The sequence below is a fragment of the Kogia breviceps genome, chromosome 2 (genome assembly GCF_026419965.1).
Source record: "Kogia breviceps isolate mKogBre1 chromosome 2, mKogBre1 haplotype 1, whole genome shotgun sequence".
Lineage (NCBI taxonomy): Eukaryota > Metazoa > Chordata > Mammalia > Artiodactyla > Physeteridae > Kogia > Kogia breviceps.
This window is the reverse complement of record NC_081311.1, coordinates 123,753,481-123,776,103: the sequence shown is the minus strand read 5'-3', so window position 1 is coordinate 123,776,103 and position 22,623 is coordinate 123,753,481. Positions and strand designations below refer to the sequence as shown.

At 39.6% G+C, this 22,623-nt stretch overlaps 1 protein-coding gene across 11 annotated transcripts in view; it reads right to left on the bottom strand.

Moving 5' to 3' along the window:
• The window catches only part of FMNL2 (formin like 2), a 308,926-nt gene that overhangs the window by 112,939 nt on the left and 173,364 nt on the right, over nt 1–22,623 (bottom strand). For all 11 annotated transcript variants that reach the window (XM_059052274.2, XM_059052276.2, XM_067026043.1 and 8 more), the window contains exon 2: nt 19,197–19,280. In XM_059052274.2, coding sequence (XP_058908257.1) covers nt 19,197–19,280 — 84 coding nt within the window. The remainder of the gene's footprint in view (nt 1–19,196; nt 19,281–22,623) is intronic.

Here is a 22,623-nt window from a genome sequence, read left to right as displayed (position 1 = left end):
GACTTTACTTCGTCTTTTCCAATTTGGATTCCTTTTATATTTCTTTTTCTTCTCTGACTGCTGTGGCTCCAACCTCCAAAACTATGTTGAACAGTGGTGAGAGTAGGCAACATTGTCTTGCTCCTGTTCTTAGAGGAAATGGTTTCAATTTTTCATCATTGAGAATGATGTTTGCTGTGGGTTTGTCATATATGACCTTTATTATGTTGAGGTAGGTTCCCTCTAGGCCTACTTTCTGGAGAGTTTTTATCATAAATGGGTGTTGAATTTTGTCAAAAGCTTTTTCTGCATCTATTGAGATAATCATACAGCTTTTATCCTTCACTGTGTTAATATGGTATATCACATTGATTGATTTGCATATATCGAAGAATCCTTGCATTCCTTGGATAAACCCGACTTGATCATGGTGTATAAGACTTTTAATGTGCTGTTGGATTCTGTTTGCTAGTATTTTGTTGAGGATTTTTGCATCGATGTTCATCAGTGATATTGGCCTGTAGTTTTCTTTTCTGGGGACATCTTTGTCTGATTATGGTATCAGGGTGATGGTGGCCTCTTAGAATGAGTTGGGAGTGTTCCTCCCTCTGCTATATTTTGGAAGAGTTTGAGAGGGATAGGTGTTAGCTCTTCTCTAAATGTTTGAGAGAATTCGCCTGCGAAGCCATCTGGTCCTGGGCTTTTGTTTGCTGGAAGATTTTTAATCACAATTTCAAATTAAGTGCTTGTGATTCGTCTGTTTATATTTTCTATTTCTTCCTGGTTCAGTCTCAGAAGGTTGTGCTTTTCTAAGAATTTGTCCATTTCTTCCAGGTTGTCCATTTTATTTGCATATAGTTGCTTGTAGTAATCCCTCATGATCCTCTGTATTTCTGCAGGGTCAGTTGTTACTTCTTTTTCATTTCTAATTCTGTTGATTTGAGTCTTCCCCTTTTTTTCTTGATGAGTTTTGCTGAAGGTTTATCAATTTTGTTTACCTTCTCAAAAAATAAGCTTTTAGTTTTATTGATCTTTACTATTGTTTCCTTCGTTTCTTTTTCATTTATTTCTGATCTGATCTTTATAATTTCTTTCCTTCTGCTAACTTTGGGGTTTTTCTGTTCTTCTTTCTCTAATTGCTTTAGGTATAAGGTTAGGTTGTTTGAGATTTTTCTTGTTTCTTGAGATAGAATTGTATTGCGATAAACTTCCCTGTTAGAACTGCTTTTGCTGCATCCCACAGGTTTTGGGTCATCGTGTTTTCATTGTCATTTGTTTTAGGTATTTTTTGATTTCCTGTTTGATTTTTTCACTGATCTCTTGATTATTTAGTAGCATATTGTTTGGCCTCCATGTGTTTGTATTTTTTACAGATTTTTTCCTGTAATTGATATCTAGTCTCATAGCGTTGTGGTTGGAAAGGATACTTGAAACTATTTCAATTTTCTTAAATTTACCAAGCCTTGATTTGTGACCTAACATATGATCTATCCTGGAGAATGTTCCATGAGCATTGAGAAGAAAATGCATTCTTTTGTTTTGGGATGGAATGTCCTATAAATATCAAGTAAGTCCATCTTGTTTAATGTGTCATTTAAAGCTTGTGTTTCCTTATTTATTTTCATTTTGGATGATCTGTCCATTGGGGAAACTGGGGTGTTAAAGTCCCTACTACTATTGTGTTACTCTCGATTTCCCCTTTTATGGCTGTTAGCATTTGTCTTATGTATTGAGGTGCTCCTATGTTGGGTGCATAAATATTTACAATTGTTATATCATCTTCTTAGACTGATCCCTTGATCTTTATGCAGTGTCCTTCTTTGTCTCTTGTAATAGTCTTTTTTTTTTTTTTTTTTTTTTTCGGTACACGGGCCTCTCATGTTGCGGCCTATCCCATTGCAGAGCACAGGCTCCAGACGCGCAGGCTCAGTGGCCATGGCTCACGGACTGGGGCACAAACCTGTGTCCCCTGCATCAGCAGGCAGACTCTCAACCACTGCACCACCAGGGAAGCCCTAATAGTCTTTATTTTAAAGTCTACTTTGTCTGATATGAGAATTGCTACTCCAGCTTTCTTTTGATTTTCATTTGCATGGAATATCTTTTTCCATCCCCTCACTTTCAGTCTGTATGTGTCCCTAGGTCTGAAGTGGGTCTCTTGTAGACTGCATATAGGCAGGTCCTGTTTTTGTATCCACTCAGCCAGTCTATGTCTTTTGGTTGGAGCATTTAATCCATTTACATTTAAGGTAATTATTGATATGTATGTTCCTATTACCATTTTCTTAATTGTTTTAGCTTTGTTTTTGTAGGTCTTTTTCTTCTCTTGTGTTTCCTGCCTAGAGAAATTCCTTTAGCATTTGTTGTAAAGCTGGTTTGGTGGTGCTGAATTCTCTTAACTTTTGCTTGTCTGTAAAGTTTTTAATTTCTCCATCAAATCTGGATGAGATTCTTGCTGGGTAGAGTAATCTGGTTGTAGTTTTTTCCCTTTCATCATTTTAAATATGTCCTGCCACTCCCTTCCGGCTTGCAGAGTTTCTGCTGAAAGATCAGCTGTTAACCTTATGGGGATTCCCTTGTATGTTATTTGTTGCTTTTCCCTTGCTGCTTTTAATATTTTTTGTATTTAATTTTTGATAGTTTGATTAATATCTTTCTTGGCATGTTTCTCCTTGGATTTATCCTGTATGGGACTTTGCGCTTCCTGGACTTGATTGACTATCTCCTTTCCCATGTTAGGGAAGTTTCCAACTATACTCTCTTCAAATATTTTCGCAGACCCTTTCTTTTTCTTCTCTCTTTCTGGGATCCCTATTATTCGAATGTTGGTGCATTTAATGTTGTCCCAGAGGTCTCTAAGACTGTCCTCAATTCTTTTCATTCTTCTTTCTTTATTCTGCTCTGTGGTAGTTATTTCCACTATTTTATCTTCCAGGTCATATATCTGTTCTTCTGCCTCAGTTTTTCTGCTATTGATCCCTTCTAGAGAATTTTTAATTTCATTTATTGTGTTGTTCATCATTGTTTGTTGGCTCTTTAGTTCTTCTAGGTCCTTGTTAAACGTTTCTTGTATTTCCTCCATTCTATTTCCAAGATATGGATTATCTTTACTACCATTACTCTGAATTCTTTTTCAGGTAGACTGCTTATTCCCTCTTCATTTGTTTGGTCAGGTGGGTTTTTACCTTGCTCCTTCATCTACTGCACATTTCTCTGTCTTCTCATTTTGTTTAACTTACTGTGTTTGGGGTCTCCTTTTCTTAGGCTGCAGGTTCATAGTTCCCATTGTTTTTGGTGTCTTCCCCCAGTGGCTGAGGTTGCTTCAGTGGCTTGTGTAGTCTTCCTGGTGGAGGGGATTGGTGCCTGTGTTCTGGTGGGTGGGGCTGGATCTTGTCCTTCTGACGGGAGGGTCGTGTCCAGTGGTGTGTTTTGGGGTGTCTGTGAACTTAGTATGACTTTAGGCAGCCTCTCTGCTAATGGGTGGGCTTGTGTTCCTGTCTTGCTAATTGTTTGGCATGGGGCGTCCAGCACTGGAGCCTGCTGGCCATTGGGTGAAGCTGGGTCTCAGTGTTGAGACAGAGATCTCTGGGAGAGCTCCTGTCAAATGATATTATGTGGGGCTGGGAGGTCTCTGGTGGTCCAATGTCCTGAACTCAGCTCTCCCACCTCGGAGGCTCAAGCTTGACACTGGCTGAAGGACCAAGACCCTGCTAGCCACATTGCTCAGAAGAAAAGAAAGAAAATAAAGGGAAAAAAAAAAGAACAGATAGAACCCCAAAGCAAATGGTAAAAGCAAAACTCCCACACGTCGACCTCCACATGGAAAAATCCTTTCTTTGCATGAATAAAGGTGGTCTTCGATGTCCAGATCTTAGGGAACTATCTCCCGGTCCCAAGGACAGTCACGGCTTTGGCCAGTGGGGGCCCCCTCCAGAGCCGGCAGCCTCAGTGAGGCCACCCTCCCCTTGGGCTCTGGGGCAGCTCAGTGACGGCGGAGGGGAGAGACCCCAAGCCAGGAGTTCCAGCCTAGAGTAAGTTTTTAAAAGACAAAGAACATGTTCTACTTTTCCTTGAGTCTCAGTATGTAGATGAATACTCAGCATCCAGTCCTTAATAATGTTCAAAGAATTAAACTTCTTTTACATGTCATATACAAGTCACTTCTCACATAAATTATGAGTAAGTTTTTAAAGTTTAAAAGTACTCAGAGAGGGCTTTCCTGGTGGCGCAGTGGTTGAGAGCCCACCTGCCAATGCAGGGGACACGGGTTCGTGCCCCAGTCCGGGAGGATCCCACTTGCCGTGGAGCAGCTGGGCCCATGAGCCATGGCCACTGAGCCTGCGCGTCCGGAGCCTGTGCTCCACAACAGGAGAGGCCACAACAGTGAGAGGCCCACGTACCGCAAAAAAAAAAAAAAAAAAAAAAAAAAAAGTACTCAGAGAGACTGTAAACACTCTGTACAAGGCATACACCCAGTGGATTCTGTGCTAGATATGTCAGCCAAACTCATGTCATAGTGAAAGGACATTTGCTGATAAGCTTTGTTGTACCTCTCACGGCTCTGAAACTGTCTAGTGCCTTCCATAATTATACATTTCTCATTAACTCAATCCACTAAGGCTTACACCAGCCTCCCCTCTCCCCACTGGCCACTAGGAAAGTCACTCTGCCTATACACAGGCTAGCCCTACAGATATGGAAAAAAACAAAGCATTGATTGGATTCCATTTAATGGCCAAGGTTCATATCTACTGAAACTCAAATTAGAAAACCAGGCCATTCATGTAATGACCTATATGGGAAAAGAATCTAAAAAAGAGTGGATATATGTGTATGTATAACTGATTCACTTTGCTGTACAGCAGAAACTTACAAAACATTGTAAACCAACTATACTCAAATAAAAATTAAAAAAAAGAAAACCAGGCCTTTTTTTTTTTTTTTTTTTTTTTTTTTTTGCGGTACGCAGGCCTCTCACTGTTGTGGCCTCTCCTGTTGCGGAGCACAGGCTCCAGACACGCAGGCTCAGCGGCCATGGCTCACGGGCCCAGCCGCTCTGCAGCACATGGGATCTTCCCGGACCGGGGCACGAACTCATGTCCCCTGCATCGGCAGGCAGACTCTCAATCTCTGCACCACCAGGGAAGCCCAACCAAGCCATTCTTAAAAGGAGCTTAAATGAAGGGTTGTGACAGGGAAATGCTAGATTTGTTGGGCAAGTCACAGTACATGGAACTCTTCAGCTATGCTACAACATGGCCTTCTCTATGAGACACAGGCAGGCAGTCTTGGTTCCTTTCTGACCAGCTGAACTGTTTCTCTGGGGCCTCCCTCCACACACCCCTTTCCCCACCTAAATCTAATAAACTTTGTCATTGAAAGCCTTTTTGCATAAAGGTTTGGAACTGGACATTCCACTCATCTAGCACATTTCTGATCCTTTGCATCCTCTCTATCCATGTATATAATTACAGGAGAAATTACTTAACTGAGGTTAATTTGGCATTGGCTGGACTTACAGGAAGCATGTCATAAGCATTTCTGCTCCATAAAAACTCTATTTGGATAAGCAGCTCCAAAATCAAACAGAATTTCATTCAAGTTTATCTTATATCTTCATATTCTGAGGTTTAAGAAAAGAAATTATAGTGAGTCTCTGGGAAATGAATGGCTTGTGGGGGACACACTTAGTGTTGAGTTTCTTCCCTGTTAGGGAAAGTCACAGGGTCACTGGCTCTATTTCAATAGTGGATTAAGCAAAGCTACACAAACTGCTTAAACACCCTTAGGGATGAATTGGACATCACCATCATTATACCATTATTAATGTTTCATTATTCTGCTCCTGTAATAAATTTAGATGGTGAAAATTCAAAGGGCTTTGCTTTTGTGCACATAAGCTCACTAAGCTTGAATGATTTTTCTTCCTAGAAGCTGAAAGTAGTTGGCCTTCCTTTGCCAAGGCTGAGTAAGCAAACTGTTGTCTCTAAATGAGCTCTAATTACAACCAGCATCATTGCCATTAACAAGTACTAATTTGCAGGACTTAGCTTGGTGCTAAATGCTCTGCAGAGCTACACTGACAGGAATTATCTATGTCCTCCAAGGGTTTACCCTCTAAAATGGAGAACGCTGACAAGAATAGATGAGGAGGAGGAAAGACAAAAATAAAATATTGCATTAATATTGTATACAGACAGAAGTGAAGTGATTTACACAATATAGCAGAGGCCAGGAAAGAGTGCATGTGTGGAAGGAGGAGGTGCCAAGACCAGAAACCAGGTTCCTAAGCAGGGAAACTAAGGTCAGCCATAACATCTCAGCTCTCACAGCGGCAACAGCTTATACACACATGAAGAAAATGTACGCACACAGAGCCAGATTCCCCCAAGGAATTGAGAGTACCAAAGTCCCCAAGGGAATGCATATTCCATGTTTCCCAAAAAGAAAAAACAAATTCTGACACTTTGGAAAGGCTGCCAGATGACTACCCCACCTACAGAAAGTATGCATATGAAAGAAGAGGACAATTAAGAGAAAATGAAGAAAAAGTATTAAGACTCTACTTACTTATAACAACTGATGGCCAAGAAAGCACATTCAGATGGGATTCTAATTTTGTCTAACAACTACCAGAGGCAGCTAGTGCCAGCTGTGCTACTATTTAGAAGGATCCCTGTGGTTATTATTGGATGAAAACATTTTGCTAGACAAGTCCCTGCCTCTGAACATCTTAAATCTTGCTATCACATTTGGGTCTCCTGTTTCCAGGCACTAACATGAAAAATACCAAGGTGAAAAAAAAAATTTTTTTTTTTTGGTCATTTCATTTTTCCATTCATCCAGAACACATTATGCAAGACACCACGTAAAAAGCACAAAACGAAACAAATTCGATGCCAAAGCATTAAATCTCATCTCTGAGATACAACAGACATTTATGTAATACAAAGCAGAATATAAGAGCCATATGGGATCCTCTGGAAGTTCAAAGAAAGGTAAGGCTCTTTCCAACCGAAATGATCAAAGGAACTTCCCTGAAGAAACTGGCTTTTGAATTGTGTTTTGAAGGACAGGCAGCATATAGATATCCTGGGATGGTGTGAGAGGCCGGAGTCAGAGATTTCCAGATGGGGGAACATGGGAACAAAGGCAGAGAAGCACAGGGCATGTGCCAGCAACGTCAAGGCTTTAGCTGGGTTCCAGTAACACAGTTTATGAAAGGCAATGGCACAAAGGATCTAAACGGTAAGTTGGAAAGGACAAAGGCAGATGTCAAAAAATAAGCTAATGCGTACAGAACAGACAACAGGGAGTCAATAAGGAGTTTTGAATAGTGGAAGAACATACAGTTAATACCATGTAACTCCCCTTTCTCCATTCCCAACTTTAAAAGTTGGCTATTTCTGCACTTAAGACTAGTGTAGAAAAATCAGCATGTCAGATGCATTCCACAGCACAGTTTCTTGGAGGGCCGTGAAGCATTCTTCAGCTCTGAATATGAAATCATTTTCCTAGTCTGAGAGGGGAGGACAACTTTCCAGTGTTCCATTACAGCTCTCAGACTGAAAATAACTTTTGATGAGACTTTTCCAAATGATTTCCTTTATTTAGACTAGCAAAAGTCTCTTCTAGTTCAACAGGTCTTTCCCAATCAAAACATCCTATAATTCATCCTTTATTATTAATTTGGCTTCTTTAATCCTATTCACAGTTGATCATTTTCCCCTATTTAAAGTGTTTTAATTGAATTTGTTGAATTTGTAAGGAAGGAAGCCATACTAATAAAGGTAAACTAAAACAGCCTTCCACAGCAAAGATGATGAGTTAAATATATAAGTGTGAAAACAACATAAAGTAGTATTTGTATTACCTAGTCGAAATTCTTGGCTACTACACCTTAATAAATAATTTAAATTATTTTCTGAAAGGTAGTGTCAAAGGTCAACCTCAGTCTAGCCTGTATGCCTTAAATTGGCTATATGATTCTTCATTTCCTGTAACAGCACTCCCAAGTTTACAGAAGATGCTCATACAATAAAGTTTATTTCAAACAGCATAACCAAGTTATCTGGGTCAGCTCAGGCAATTTGGTTGTTTTAAGGGGGGCTCGGGGGATCTGTAATTCCATTTGTATTACCAGGCAGAAAGGCAGGCAATGCGATGTTCATTTTGGCAAAAGATAACCTAAACTCTTCATATCAGACTGAGCCCCAGGCCTTTTGCTCTAGCTGCTAATGCCGGAATAGCATTTCTGAGAGAGCATGTACATCAAGCTGCCAAAAAGGATTCCTTTAAAAAGGAATAATTCCCCCCCTGTTTAGCTACCCTTCTCCCCATTTTCTGTCCCTCTCTCAGTCCCTGTGGGATAGGCCAGCATCTTTTCTCCACACTATAAAAATTGTATGACAAAGGGAACCTCTGTAAGAAGAAAGATGTAAACTCACTTCTGGGTTCAGACTCAATTTTCCATGTCTCCAGAGATACTAAAGTCTAGAAAGCTCAACACGTAGAAAGTTGGCATCTGCTCCTCTATTGCTTCTCCCGCGTTTTAGAATCAAGAAATTGGAGGCCTGGAGTAAGTCTTAATGGAAGAGAAACTTGCTTTCTGGAGGGAAACTAAAACTTGTCTTCTTTTTAATAGCAACTAACTCAGGTTTGGCAACTTCAAGAAAAGGACAACAGTCCCTTTAAACTCTCAAGGAGATTCTGAAGAACCTAGGGGCAGGACAGGAATAAAGACGCAGATGTACAGAATGGACTTGAGGACACGGAGAGGGGGAAGGGTAAGCTGGGATGAAGTGAGAGAGTGGCAGGGACATATATACACTACCAAATGTAAAATAGATAGCTTAGTGGGAAGCAGCCGCATAGCACAGGGAGATCAGCTCAGTGCTTTGTGACCACCTAGAGAGGTGGGATAGGGAGGGTGGGAGGGAGATGCAAGAGGGAGGAGATATGGGGTTACATGTATATGTATAGCTGATTCACTTTGCTATACAGCAGAAACTAACAAACCATTGTAAAGCAATTATACTCCAATAAAGATGTTTTTAAAAAAATCTCAAGGAGAAGATAACTCAGAGACAATTTTTTTTTAATTTGGCAAGAATGCATGTCCCAAAGCCAATTCATGCCTGGCCTGGCCCCCTGCTGGAACTCAGAACAGACTGGTACTATCAACCATTTAGAGTCCTTTCCAGACTCCAAGTATCACAGGAGGTATCTGTTTTGGGAGAAATCAGACCCATACCCTCTCTCACTTTACTCTTTGCTTTCCCTCACCTATACAACTAAATGCTTATTCAATGAATAAATTAATGAATACATAAATAAAGGCAAGTTTTAAAATTGAATACAATCTAAAACAAATGAAACTATCAGACTATCAAAATTGGTAATCATAGCAGAGACTAGCTGTTTACTAACATTTTCTTCTCGTTCCTGAGTATTCAGCTAGCCTACATTTCTCATCCTCCTTGGCAGGCCTAGCCAAAAAAATAAGACTATAACACATGCCACTTTCAAACCTGGCCCCCAAAACTCTCCAGGTGTCCACTTGCATTTTCTTTCTTCCTTTGATTGCAAAGCTGAAACTTTACGTTGAAAACAGCCTCAAGCGGATCCCTGATTAATTCTGTGTAATTTAACCCCCATTGATCAACAATACCAACTTGGATTGTTATGTGAACAACAAGCTTGTTTTGTAAATCATTATGTGTCTTGGCATCTATAGTGGGTTGAATGGTGTCCCCCAACCCAAAATATTTGTCCATGTCCTAACCCCTGAACCAGTGAATTTGACCATATTTGGAAAAAAGGGTCTTTGTGGATACAATGAAGTCAAGGATCTTGAGATGAGATCACCCTGGAGTATCCAGGTAGGCTCATATCCAGTGACAAGTGTCCTTATAAGAGACAGAAGAGAAGGATCAGATACAAGGAGAAGAGTTTGGGAAGGCCATGTGAAGATGGAGGCAGAGACTGCAGTTACGCAGCCACAGGCCAAGGAATGCCAACAGACACCAGAAGCTGGATGATACAGGAAGGATTCTCCCCTGGAGCCTTTGGAGGGAACACAGCCCAGCAGACAGCTTGATTCCAGACTTCTGGCCTCGAGCACTGTGACGAAACCCTTTCTGTTGTTTTAAGCCATGGAGTTTGTGGTCATTTGTTATGACAGCCCTAGGAATCTCATACAGTATCTGTTTGTTACCTATCATTACTCTAACTTATACTGGAAGTTAATAACAGAAAAGGTATCAACATCAAGTGACTTTAAATGACAGTACTCGGCACATCTTTAATAGGATGCATTCTGAGGACACAAAGCTACAAAAAAAATTTATCCTTCACCTAGTAACTTTAGTTAGTAATACTTTAGTTAGTAATGATACTGGTAGTTGTTATTTTGAAATTTTTAATATTATAGGAAAAGACAAATAATTGATGTTAGGAATCAAATATTTCAATGCAAAAAGTGATAATTATAAAATCAAAAATATAAGTGAATTAATATTAAAAATTGATTTGGAAATATCAACTTGAACTCATAATGTTTAGACATACATTTTCAAGGTCCAGACACTTAAACTGAGACACAAATTCACCCAGCAGTTGTGACAACCTAATAATATGACAACTTCTAATACCATCCCCCCAGGAAAAAGAATAGGGCTCTTTGAAGAAATGTCTTATTCTAGGTCAGGTGCAAGGAAAGTATAAGTTAAGCCTAACAAATGATTTTTGCACCATACAACAAGCCACGTAAGGATTAATAGGGTCATGTCAAAAGGAGAGAGGAGCCAGCACGAAGGAGCTCCCAAATGTCAAAAGGTTGTTAATGTGAGCACCCCCCAAAAAAAAAATCTCCTGTTGATTGTGACACACTGACTATGAAAATCCATGGGTTCACGATGATATTCAAAAAAGGAAGCTAAAGAAAACATTTGTCACCTTTTGAGGTATCTATTAAACTAAGCCCTTACTTTGAAAAATGACAATTGAGGGAAAGAATTACAGGAATAATTAATTCCAGGGTAAACCAGGACCAGGTGAAAGCTCTAGTTGCTGGCTTAATGTTGAAGGGAAATAAAATTAGAAAATCAGGCTTGTTTTTTTTTCCTGCAACTCCTAATGAAACTGATTCAGCCAAAAATTATCAATTGGTTTTAAAACTCACTAGGTACAAGGCTGATAGGTAACAAGACGTATATATGATGCCAAAGTAACACTCCACAGATTCCTTTCTGCACAAGGGAAAAACATAATGATACAACAGAGGAATCAGGTTGTCATCTGATCCTTTGACCTTTATTATCTAATGGTAAGACATCAGACATTATTTGTCTCTTATATTCCAGAGAAAGACGTCAACATCAATCTATCATATCTTTACATCTAACTTCTGGTTAACAGGAAATTCAGGAGCTCAGACACCTCTAGGAAACAATCAGGTAAATACAGAAAACAAGATTTCCTACAAAATGGCTTGCCTGGTCGCTTTACTATATGAGCATCATGAATAAAAGTCTGTTCTAGATTAAAAGAGACTTAAAGAACATAACTGCCAGATGTAGTATGTGATTAATTCTGGACTAGTTTGAACAAAACCAGGTGGGAAGAACATTAAGAAAACTGAGAAATATGAACGGGGCAGTAGATGATATTAAGAAATTACTACTCATTTTAATTGTGATGACTTTATTTGGATACAAGAGAAAATTCTCATTTTTATAAGATGCATAGTGAATTTTTTTAAGATAAACTAAAAAACAAAATACCAAACAAAAAATCCAACTAACGCATAGTCAAAAGGAGGATTACACAGAAGGGAAAGACCAAATATCAAAACGATAAAAGAAAAACACTAAGGGTTTGTAAGACAGAATTTAAAAGCAATTAAACAGATCCCAAAACCTAATAATGATTTTAAACTAAATAGCATTGCAACATACCACAGAACTATGGAAGAATAGTAAAAATGTAAACAACTTAACACCAAATAATATTAAATATAGTAATAATGTCAGCTAGCCACAGGAATGAATAAGGGGGAGAGGGCAGGGAGATGGCTGTCTGCTGTCCCGACAGCTGGGAAAGCCTCAATGAAGTGAGCTGGGCTAAATGTAGAATCAAAGCCTGGAACTGGGGGATAGAGGCTAAAGGCAGATTAAATCTGGAGTCTTGGAGCAAGAGGAGAGGGGGTAGAGCGACGCGAAGGCTGCTGCTGCATCACCATCTTTGCCTTCTGCTTCTTTCCCACTATCTGTGCTATCCATACACTGCCCCAATGACTAACATGACAGCCGACGTGGAAGCAGGCTACAGCCATCCTTCTCACCCTCCCTTGTCACGACTCATTTATTTCCCCTGGGGCTCCAAGGACAAGCCCTCATTAACTGAATCTGATGATCCACAAGAAATAATTTATCAGTATCCAGTAATATTTGCTTACCTGGCAGAGAAGAGCTCTAACTGGCTCACAAAAACATGAACAGTTAAAAAAACAAATCACAGGGCTTCCCTGGTGGCGCAGTGGTTGAGAATCCGCCTGCCAATGCAGGGGACACGGGTTCGTGCCCCAGTCTGGGAGGATCCCACATGCCGCGGAGCGGCTGGGCCCGTGAGCCATGGCCGCTGAGCCTGCGCATCCGGAGCCTGTGCTTCGCAACGGGAGAGGCCACGACAGTGAGAGGCCCGCATATCACAAAAAAAAAAAAAAAAAAAAAAAAAAAAAAAAAAAAAAAAAAAAAAAAAATCACAGAGATATATGTGTGCTCTTCAATATTTTAGGGAATTTGATTCCACTGGCAAATTGGCTTAGTAAGTTATCCAGTAAGTCACTTTCTTGTCTTTCAGAAGAAATAGTATTAGAAAGTAAGTGAAGGGTTTAAAAATAATTATATTCTTAATGATTAAATACATTCAAATGGTATGGGTCAGTTATGCTGAAAAAGATAAGAGCAACTCACTGTACTGGAGTATATTAGTACCACTGGCCTGGCTCAGCTCTGGCTGAGTGGCAGCCAGGGCCTTCCCCTTTCCTGACTAGGACACGTACATGCCAAGCCTTGAGAGCTGCAATCTGACCTCCCTGAAGTGCTGAACACAGGAAGCTGAGTCTAAGTGGGTATGATTTTCTGCCACCTCTTCACTCTCCCCTTTTTTATCTTTGTTTTTAATCTCCTTCTCCCATATCATTCTTTACAAGCAAAGGGAAGACACCCATCTCTCACGAGGCTACGATGCAAAGCAACAGCCAGCCATTAGGGGGCAAGGTCGAGCCGTGCCAAACCACTGCCCCCTGCAAAAACACAAATTGTGCCATCACCAGCAAAGCCACAGGGGAGTTTTCTGACCCAGCTCAGGTATGCACTGCTAACATTCTGGGACGGGATTACGTACATTCGCGGAATCTACACCCATCAGTGTTAGTCATCTACAATGTCCTGAATATTTGACTAACCACTTCCACTTATTCAGCTGAGGCACAGTTACGAACCAAGCCAACACCACCGCTAAGTTCTACAGACCCCATTCCCTCCACGCCAGCATCACGTGAGAAGCCACAGAATGAAGCCTTGGTGATAGCCCCATAGCCCCTTACCTACTACAATTCTGGTTTCAATGGATTGTTTCTAGGTCCCTAAGAATTGAAACGGCTCATGACTGGAGTTTGGAATTGGTGTTCTTGTCTAACCTGGGTGGCCTTGCCACTGGCCTAGTCATTTATGTTCTTGAACCTCCATTTCATCATCTATAAAATAAGGAGTTTAGTGAACAGGCAGGAAAGGCAAAAGGATTTCGGCTTTACTTCCTATGATCCAATACAGTTAAATTTTTTTTTGACAAGCATGCATTAAGTTTTCCAGCAGAAGAATTTAAAGAATGGCTTGAAATAAATGATCTCTAACAACCCTTCCAGATATAATGATCTGAAAGTCTTAAATTCATCCAGGATCTCTGAAGCTCCCTATATGCAACCTTTATCCTTAACTTGTGGGAAACTGCCAAGACCCCAAAGCCAACCAGTGCAGCACAGGGTCTGTGTTCAGGGAGCACTGAAAATTGAGGCAAGAGTGAGAGCAAGGGCTTTCTCTCTCTGCATAGATATAAAGACCATTGAAAGAGCCCTCTTATTGATACGCAGCTTGTGAGTGTTCATTTGCATTTGTCAAAAGAACTTAGTATTTCCAGCTTTTTACTCTCACACTGTCATTTCATCTATTATAAAATTAGCCTCGGTGTCCCCACCGAGTCCTCGAACGGATGTCCTCATGGAACTCTGCCCACTTATTACAGCACAGAAATAAGTTCCCTGGGATACACTTCATACTGCCCCAAACCCAGCAGGGAAGCCTCTTTCTTCAGCTTCTATCAGCCCACTCAGAACAGACTTACATGGTTCTCCCATGTCTAACCTTTGAGACCCACTGGAAGCACAGGTCATCTTTATATTTATGCAGTAATCTAGGAAAGGACTAAAGGATACTGCTGGAATACTGTTACTGTAGAAAGCTCTTTGGGATTTACTCTTAAACTTTTATTTTGCTCCTGAAATTAGCCAAAGAACTGGATTTTCAGTTGACCATGGGGAGGTGGAGACGGAGCTTCATTGCAGATATGCCCATATAAACTCCTTCTTATCTACATTAGGCACCCTGCCCTCTTTACTGTAGTTTCCAGAATTGAGAAGTGAAGTTTACTTTCACTTATCACAAGCAAATTACACCAACAGGTAGAGGAAGGTGAAAAGAAGAAAGCAGCAGCAAACCTCTACCTCCAGGCTACGTCTTCCACCTACCTCTTTCTCCCTTCTGCCTTCTCCTCCTTGTCCACTGTCTCCCAAACATTATTTAGCTTTTTCTTCCATTCAACACACTTACGATAAGCACCTATTATGTTTCAGGCACTAAGCCAGGTGTTGGAGGTACACCAATAAACATGGCCCATGCCCTTCAGTAACTTACTCTTGGTGGAAGAGACATATTTAAACACTTACAAAATAAGTGACAGACTAAAAGAAACCACATGAAACTATGAAAAAACTGATGCTTCTAATTAAATGGTGAATTGTATTCAACCGAATTCACAGGTGAATAATGATGAAGCATTTATTCTGACCCTTTATATGCTGCCTTAAAGGAAAACAACAGCTATGATGCACCGATTTGCACAATGCCCACAGCAGATAAAACATTTTAGTATTGTTACCTGTGCAAACTTAATTTTTGTTCACCAATAATGCTGATATATTTTATGTTTATCTTGTTCAAAAAGATGACCTCTGAAACTTTACAGCTTCATACAAGATTGTTTTTTAAGTGAGGAAATCAATGTGGAGGGAAAATGTGGGCAGGAAAAATTCGATGAAGCCATGGATGAGGCTGGTAAACAAAACGCAGGCTACTAAGAGACTGTATACTCAGTAAGGGAAGACCACAGATTTGGCTCCGAGCATTCTAGCAGCCAAGGGAAAAAAGGAGAAACATTACCAGTTCCATGATTCACAGTGTCCACACGATAATTTTTCATGGAACTGAAACCTGAAGTAATCTCTCCCTGGGTCCTCCAACACTCTTGTTCACATACTTCTTTTTAGAATTAAATTTCTTTAATATCCAATTTTACTTTGCACACCTTGCATATAACATATATTTTAAGATGACAGATAATATATCTGCATTGTTTGTTTTAAAAGAAATAAAATGAATATTTGTATTTAGTATGCTATTTGTACACAAAGCAACAGGGGCCAGGGAATGGGTTGTGTGTCAGGGAGCAATGACAACACACCACGATCATTGTTTTAAGACTTCACAAAAAAGAGGTTCACCTTGATGTTTTCTTGGACTGAAATCTATAGCTGTGGTTTTTCCTGACAGCATCATGCACCATGTATTCAAACCGCAAAGTATGTTTGGGGAACATATGATGATTGATTCAACAGTAAATTTCCCTGAATCTTTTGAAGACAAGTTGACAATAAAAATAATCATAATTCTAATACTTAATATCTGGGCCCCTCAGCCACAGCAGAAGCAGCCTTACCACTTATGAAGCACTTACTATATGCCCAGTGTTAGTCTACGTACTGTACATATATTGCCTCCAATCTTCAAAATAATTTAAGGATGTTAGTATTAACTATATTTTACAGATGAGGGAAAAAAATGAAGGTCGTTAAGTAGCAAATATCTTTATTTTAAATTTTATGTTATAAATTTTCCAAAATTCACAGAAGTTCAGATTTTACCATAATAGACCTCAACATATCTCACCAAGATTCAACAACTAAAGGTTATTCCACATTTCCTTTATCTACCACTTTTATTCGATGAAGTATTTTACAACAAACTCCAGTCATATCATTTCATCCTTGCATAAGTACATGTTTCTTAAAAAGTAAAAACAGATTCTTATTTAATCCAATACCAAAACCAAACCCAACAAAGTCAATGATAACTTCTTGGAATCATCTAATAATTACTTGGGAGTCACAAGTCAAATATCCCCAATTTTCCCAAAAAAGTCTTTTTATAGTAATTTTTATGTAATTTGGTGTAATTTTTGTCACACTAAAGAGAAATCCACACCCATTAGCAGTCACTCCCCATCCCCCCTCCCAGGCCATGGCAACCATTAATCTACTTTCCGTCTCTACAGATTTTTGTATTCTGGACATTTCATATAAATGGAATCATAAAAACAAATGTATTTTGAGTGTCTATCTGTTTAGGTACCACTGACAGATATAGATAGGTACCAAATATATATATATAACGTGGTCCATGTAGGTAACAGATAAACAGTCAACAAACACCAATACATTATATTTGCCATATAAATACTACATTATGAATGCTCTAAGCTCATGGTTTTTATCTTTTCCCTCACAAACATACATAGGAGAAATGATATTCATGTGTGTGACATACCAATGGGTTACCTATATGTGAAAAAAGCCCAGTTTTCTGGTGGCCACAATTCTCACAATGACTAACGGTTAACCAAAAATGGTAGTTCACCATAATGGCAGCTTAGTGCCTGTGTTAACAACTCCCGGCTCTCTCGCCCTCTCAGGAAAGCATGCCAGAATGCAAGGTGGAGAAACAGAGATAACATGTATTTTTAAATTTATTTTTAGCATATCATTCACAAACTTGAGCACTTTATAAGGAAGGGAGCAAAGAGCTAGTGGTTAAGGGTATAGACCCCAGAATGTACATATTCTCCGGGATCAGACTGTATATGCCCCTTTACCACGTAACAGCTATGTGACCTTCGGCAATGATATCTCTAAGTCTCAGTTTTCCCTGTACGTCAAATGGAGATATTAATAAGTATGACTGCTTTCGAGATTTAACACAGAACTCTTATGAAGAAAATCTGCTTATTAAATGTTGGTTACTGGCAATAATAATTATTATGATTATTTCCCTATTATTAACAAATCACACATGCTGCCTCAGAACTGATGGAGGCACTTCCGTTTGCAGCTGTCAGCATGTGTGAAAGTGACCACCAGAAAGGAACCGATGAAGTAGCTCAATTCTCCACACCCTGGCATATTAACAGTTAAGGGCAATAATAACCTGAACATTGAGGATTTGAGAATCAGAAACATAATCAAGATAACTGACTTGTTCCTCTCTCTGCCTCAAGATCCCCACTAGACCCCATCACTAACTCCATGAAGCTACTTATGGGCTGAGAAGAGCACAGCTGTTAGAAATGTCCATCAGCAGGCTTCCCTTTCTGGCATGTTGGAGATGCAAACCACCACCCAAGAAAACCTTCCTTTGCCTGAGCTCTGTGCTCCATCACAACCTGTCATACGCAGGATTTCTAACCACCCCTGGACCTCTCTCATTTGTGTGGTTACCTTTCCTTTACACTAATTACTCTTTGTTCACTATCGTAAAATCATTTCTCTTGGCAGTAATAGGTTTAGGTAATACTCATTTAAAATTAAGTCTCAAGGAAGAAGACTATGTCAGCAAAATTTTATTCTTTTGCATCATGGTCCTATAAGCCATAAGCTTTCTCTTCAGCTTGTATCTACTCGTGGTGCTCAATATAGCATGCAGAACAGAGTATGATGTCCCCACCACTGCTTTACTGTTTTAGTTCAGAAGCTAAAGTAAAGCAACACATAATGGGCACTTCAGAAGCCCCATGTAAACTGCAGGTTATCTATTCCTTAGGGAACATGGACCATCTACCTTTGGGGAACAGAAAATGCCTCTACTTCCCTGACACATCTGTCCCACAGCAGAGACCCAAGGGTTGGAAGGAAATTACAACACTACCAAGAATTTTCAGGGTGGCAAGGGGTTCGGGGGACATGACCACCCTGAAGACGCTCATGGCACAAAATAAAAGAGCTAATATATAATATACAGAGCCTATCTTTACTTTACAGGGTGAGCCTTCTAAGCTTTAAACAATTAGCCTGTACCTGCCCAGGAGTGAAGTCCCCAAAAAACTACTACCAATTACAATAATATACTACATACTACTTTAAAAGAATGCGGTAGAGACACCCATACTGAAGAAAATATCAAGATGCAGAAGAGTATGTATGGGTATTCACATATTGTTTTTAAAAAACAAAAACAGAAGAAAAAACTAGATGGAAATACTTCAGAGTCTTACCAGTGGGCCTCTGAAGTGTAGAATTTGGAGGGTAGAGAGAAAGAAAATGGAGAAATCCCCCTTTTATTATATATCTCTCTGAAAAGTCTAAATTTATTATGAGTTAATGATAAAAACACCTGGGGAACTGCTATAATATGAAATCATTTTTTATCAGCCCAAGCAATGTTTCTTTATGAACAATTCACCTTCTTGCATCAGTATACATCAATACACATGAATAAGAAAGCCAACTAAATTAGACGACCTGCATTATTCAAGAAGCACAAACTGCTATGTAAGGTGAGTAGAAAAACAGATCAGCTGAATTTGATTTGTCCACTTGACCAGAGTTACCAGAAATTTTAACTAAAAAACATTTTAAAATAAAGTAGAGAATTAAAATAATGCAAGAATAAAATGTCATTTTCTAACTTTTCCTTTGGTTATAAGCAACAGGAAGGCAAATCACAAGACAGAAAGTCATGCATCTCCTGAAAGAAGTCTGATATATCTAGGGAGGAAATCCGGTTCTCTTCTCTCATTATTTCTTGAAAAAAAGCATCAATGTTTCCTACCTGATCACAAATCAGTTCCCACTTCTTCTCATTGTCATATTGCCGCAGTAATCTGGCTTTGTCAGGGGGTAGGTTCATAGCATTCTGTGAGAAAAAAAAAAAGAGAATATGTCACATTCCACAACAGATTGCTAATGGGTAACTCATGGGCAGACCAAAGAATACTACTGTGGTTCTTTAATGACTTTTCAAATCCTAGCATCTGATTAACAGAAACACCCTATTCAAGTCATTTAAACATCAAGTCGGTTGAATGGGAGGAGAGACTCCGAAGTCCTATGCTGGGACACTGAGGTAGTCTGCTCTGAACTACAGACTTGCATTTCAGGAAAGATAATGCCTTATTTCTTCGTTTAATTGCAGGCTCCCAGTCTCCTCAACGAAAGGCCAGAGGTTATTATTAAGAAGGTATTGGCCCAATTTTTTTTTCCCAGGCCTAAGAGTCTTTCATTTTGGACAGTGGGAACTTGATTTTGTTATATCCTTACCAAAATTTCCTTAGAAATCACAAATCAGTCCTGGAAAAGTCCTCAAAAGACCATATGTCCAGTTTCCTGCCCCCAGGGTGTTTTATTGTCCCTTGCTTCCCCGGCCATCCCAAACTGGGAGCACAGATGCTCTCTTTGGCAGTCTTTCCTTTTTTTTTTCTTTTCCTAGTAGCCCTTTCTTTTTAATTAAAATATAGTGATGTACAATATGAGGTTAGTTTTGGTGTACTATAAAATGACTTGACGTTTGTATACATTATGAAATTATTGCCGCAATAAGTCTAGCAACCATCTGTCCCTACAAAGTTATTACAGTATTGTTGACCATATTCCTTATGCTGCATATTACATCCCCATGACTTATATATAACTAGTGGTTTGTACTCCCAATTTCTTTAATTTCTATCTATCTATTTATTTATTTATGGCTGCACTAGGTCTTCGTTGCTGCTCAGGCTTTCTCTAGTTGCGGTGAGAGGGGGCTACTCTTTGTTGCAATGCGCAGGCTTCTCATTGCAGTGTTTTCTCTTGTGGCAGAGCATGGGCCCTAGGAACACAGGCTTCAGTAGTTGAGGCATACGGGCTCAGTAGTTGTGGCGCACAGGCTTAGTTGCTCCCCGGCATGTAGGATCTTCCCGGACCGGGGCTTGAACCCATGTCCCCAGGCGGATTCTTAACCACTGGGCCACCAGGGAAGTCCCCCAATTTCTTTTTAAAGCACTACAGCCCCACCAGACACAGAAGAGAAAACACCAAAAGAAAACTTAATGAACAGAACCACTGATAGACAGCGTCAACTTTGACTCGCTTTGATAGACAGCTATGAGTAAAAGAACAGATGAAAGAAAAGAAGAAAACAGTGCAACTGGTTTTTGTCCCCTCTGTGAGATGACAGCACTCCTTCAGGACATACGTTACCATCAGCAACCTCAATTCTCAGTTTAGCTATATTGGTTTATGAAGTTGGGTTTGCAGTGAGAAATGTACCTAAATGAGCTAAAAGATGTCTAGACATCAGTCTTCATAAAACCCTCCTCCATCAATACAGCACACCTTCTATAGTGCTGATCATGATTTTCCCAGGTACATACATATGTTATTAGTCAAATGTCCCAAATAACCAAACATACACATTTTCAAGATACTTGGCTTGGGACTGAGGTATGAGATCTTTGGGCACAGAACATGGCAGAGTGAGAGAGCCCCAGAAGGAAATCTTATCTGTTCCCCGGGTCATCCTGTAAAGCTCCCATGCTCTAAACAACTGAGCCAAGTATTCAACTAATGTCTTACATGTTTAACTGCCCTAACCCCTTATATCAACACTCTAAATCATGCCTATCTCATAATAAACAATACAGCCCCTTGCGTGGGTGAATATTCGAGTAGACAAATTCAAAAGTCTTGAACTTATAATGTTCAAGCCCCTAGTTCTCTGGAGGACTTGTACTTACAGAGAAACAGTTCCCCTTGCCACCAGTACTGTCTCATGTCATCCAGTGAATCAAATTTAATAGAGGCAAGGGTGGGTGGGTTATGCTGACATAATGGCAAAGAATTAACCTTTGATGATTTTGATAGATATAACTCAAGCATTTTCCCCAAAGCTCAATCTAGCATCCAGACTGGTATGCCTAAGTAGGTAGTAGATATCCCACTTACTGATCTGAATCTAATAATCTCTTCAGAATCTTAATTTTTTAGTAACCCCCAAAGCTGACAACATACTTAGAAAATCTTTGGACCCCAGAGATTTTGATGATACTGCCAAGGCTTCTCCATAGAAATAATCTGAAATGGGAAAAAATATTTTCATATGGCCTATCTCCATGTAATATTTACTTGAACTAGAATAGAAAATAACTACTTGTATTTATTTGTAATTACAATTTTATAATGTTCAGCAACAACTCCTGGGATAAAGTAAAGGAGAATTCCATGTGTGTCTTTCTGAGGGAGCCCAACATTACTGACCATTAAATAACCAGTCTATCATGGCTTATTTGCACCCTAGAGATGGATCATTTCCTCTTAAACTGAATTTGACCCTCATGTTAGTGCCCATGGCTGTGATGATGCATTAAATAAGAACAATAAGATAATAAGGCAGGTGAAATGAGTTTTTCTCCAAGTCCTTATTAATCTCTCATGATATAAATGGGTAAGACAAAGAATGCCTGACCTCTTACAAGGTGCCAAGCCCTGTATAAGGCAGTCTGCATACACAGTTTCATCTAATCTTCATAACAGACCTATGGGATAGATACAATTTTCCCCATTTTACAAATGGGAAAACAGGCCTAAGAGTGCTTGCTCAAGGTTGGACAGCTTTACAGAAAACAGGACCTAAACTTAGTCTGTTAGACTCCAAGGACAAACACTAAAATGCCTCCAAGTTTTTTTTGTTTGGTTTGTTTTTTGTTTTTTTGCAGCAAAGTAAAACTGCAAATAACTGACCTTCTGTTACTACTCCATAAGACATTCATGCAGAAGCAGTCTGCAAACACTGCTACGGAAATTAGATGCAGGTCCTGTTGTTATTGAAAAGAGAAAGCCAAGATGCTCCTTTCTGGACCAACCTTTATTTTAATAAAACAGTCTTTCTTTCAAATGTTTATGAAGCACCACCCTTGTAAAAGCACTGTGTTCCACAGCACAGTGGGGAACCAAACAGATACGGTCCCCATGGAGCATATTATAATGAGAGGTAAAGATGAAACAAACTAATCTTCTCAAACTCTGATAAGTCTTGATAGAGTTATCAGAGGGCAACTTTAGGTTGAACGATCTGGAAAGACCTCTCAAGGAAAAGGTAACATTAAGATAAGACGTAGAAATGAGAAGAGGTGAGCCAGGTAAAGAGTGGATGGCAGCATTCTGGGCAGAGAAAACAGGGAAAAGACACTAAGGTAAGAAACAGCTGGACACATCAAAGAGCT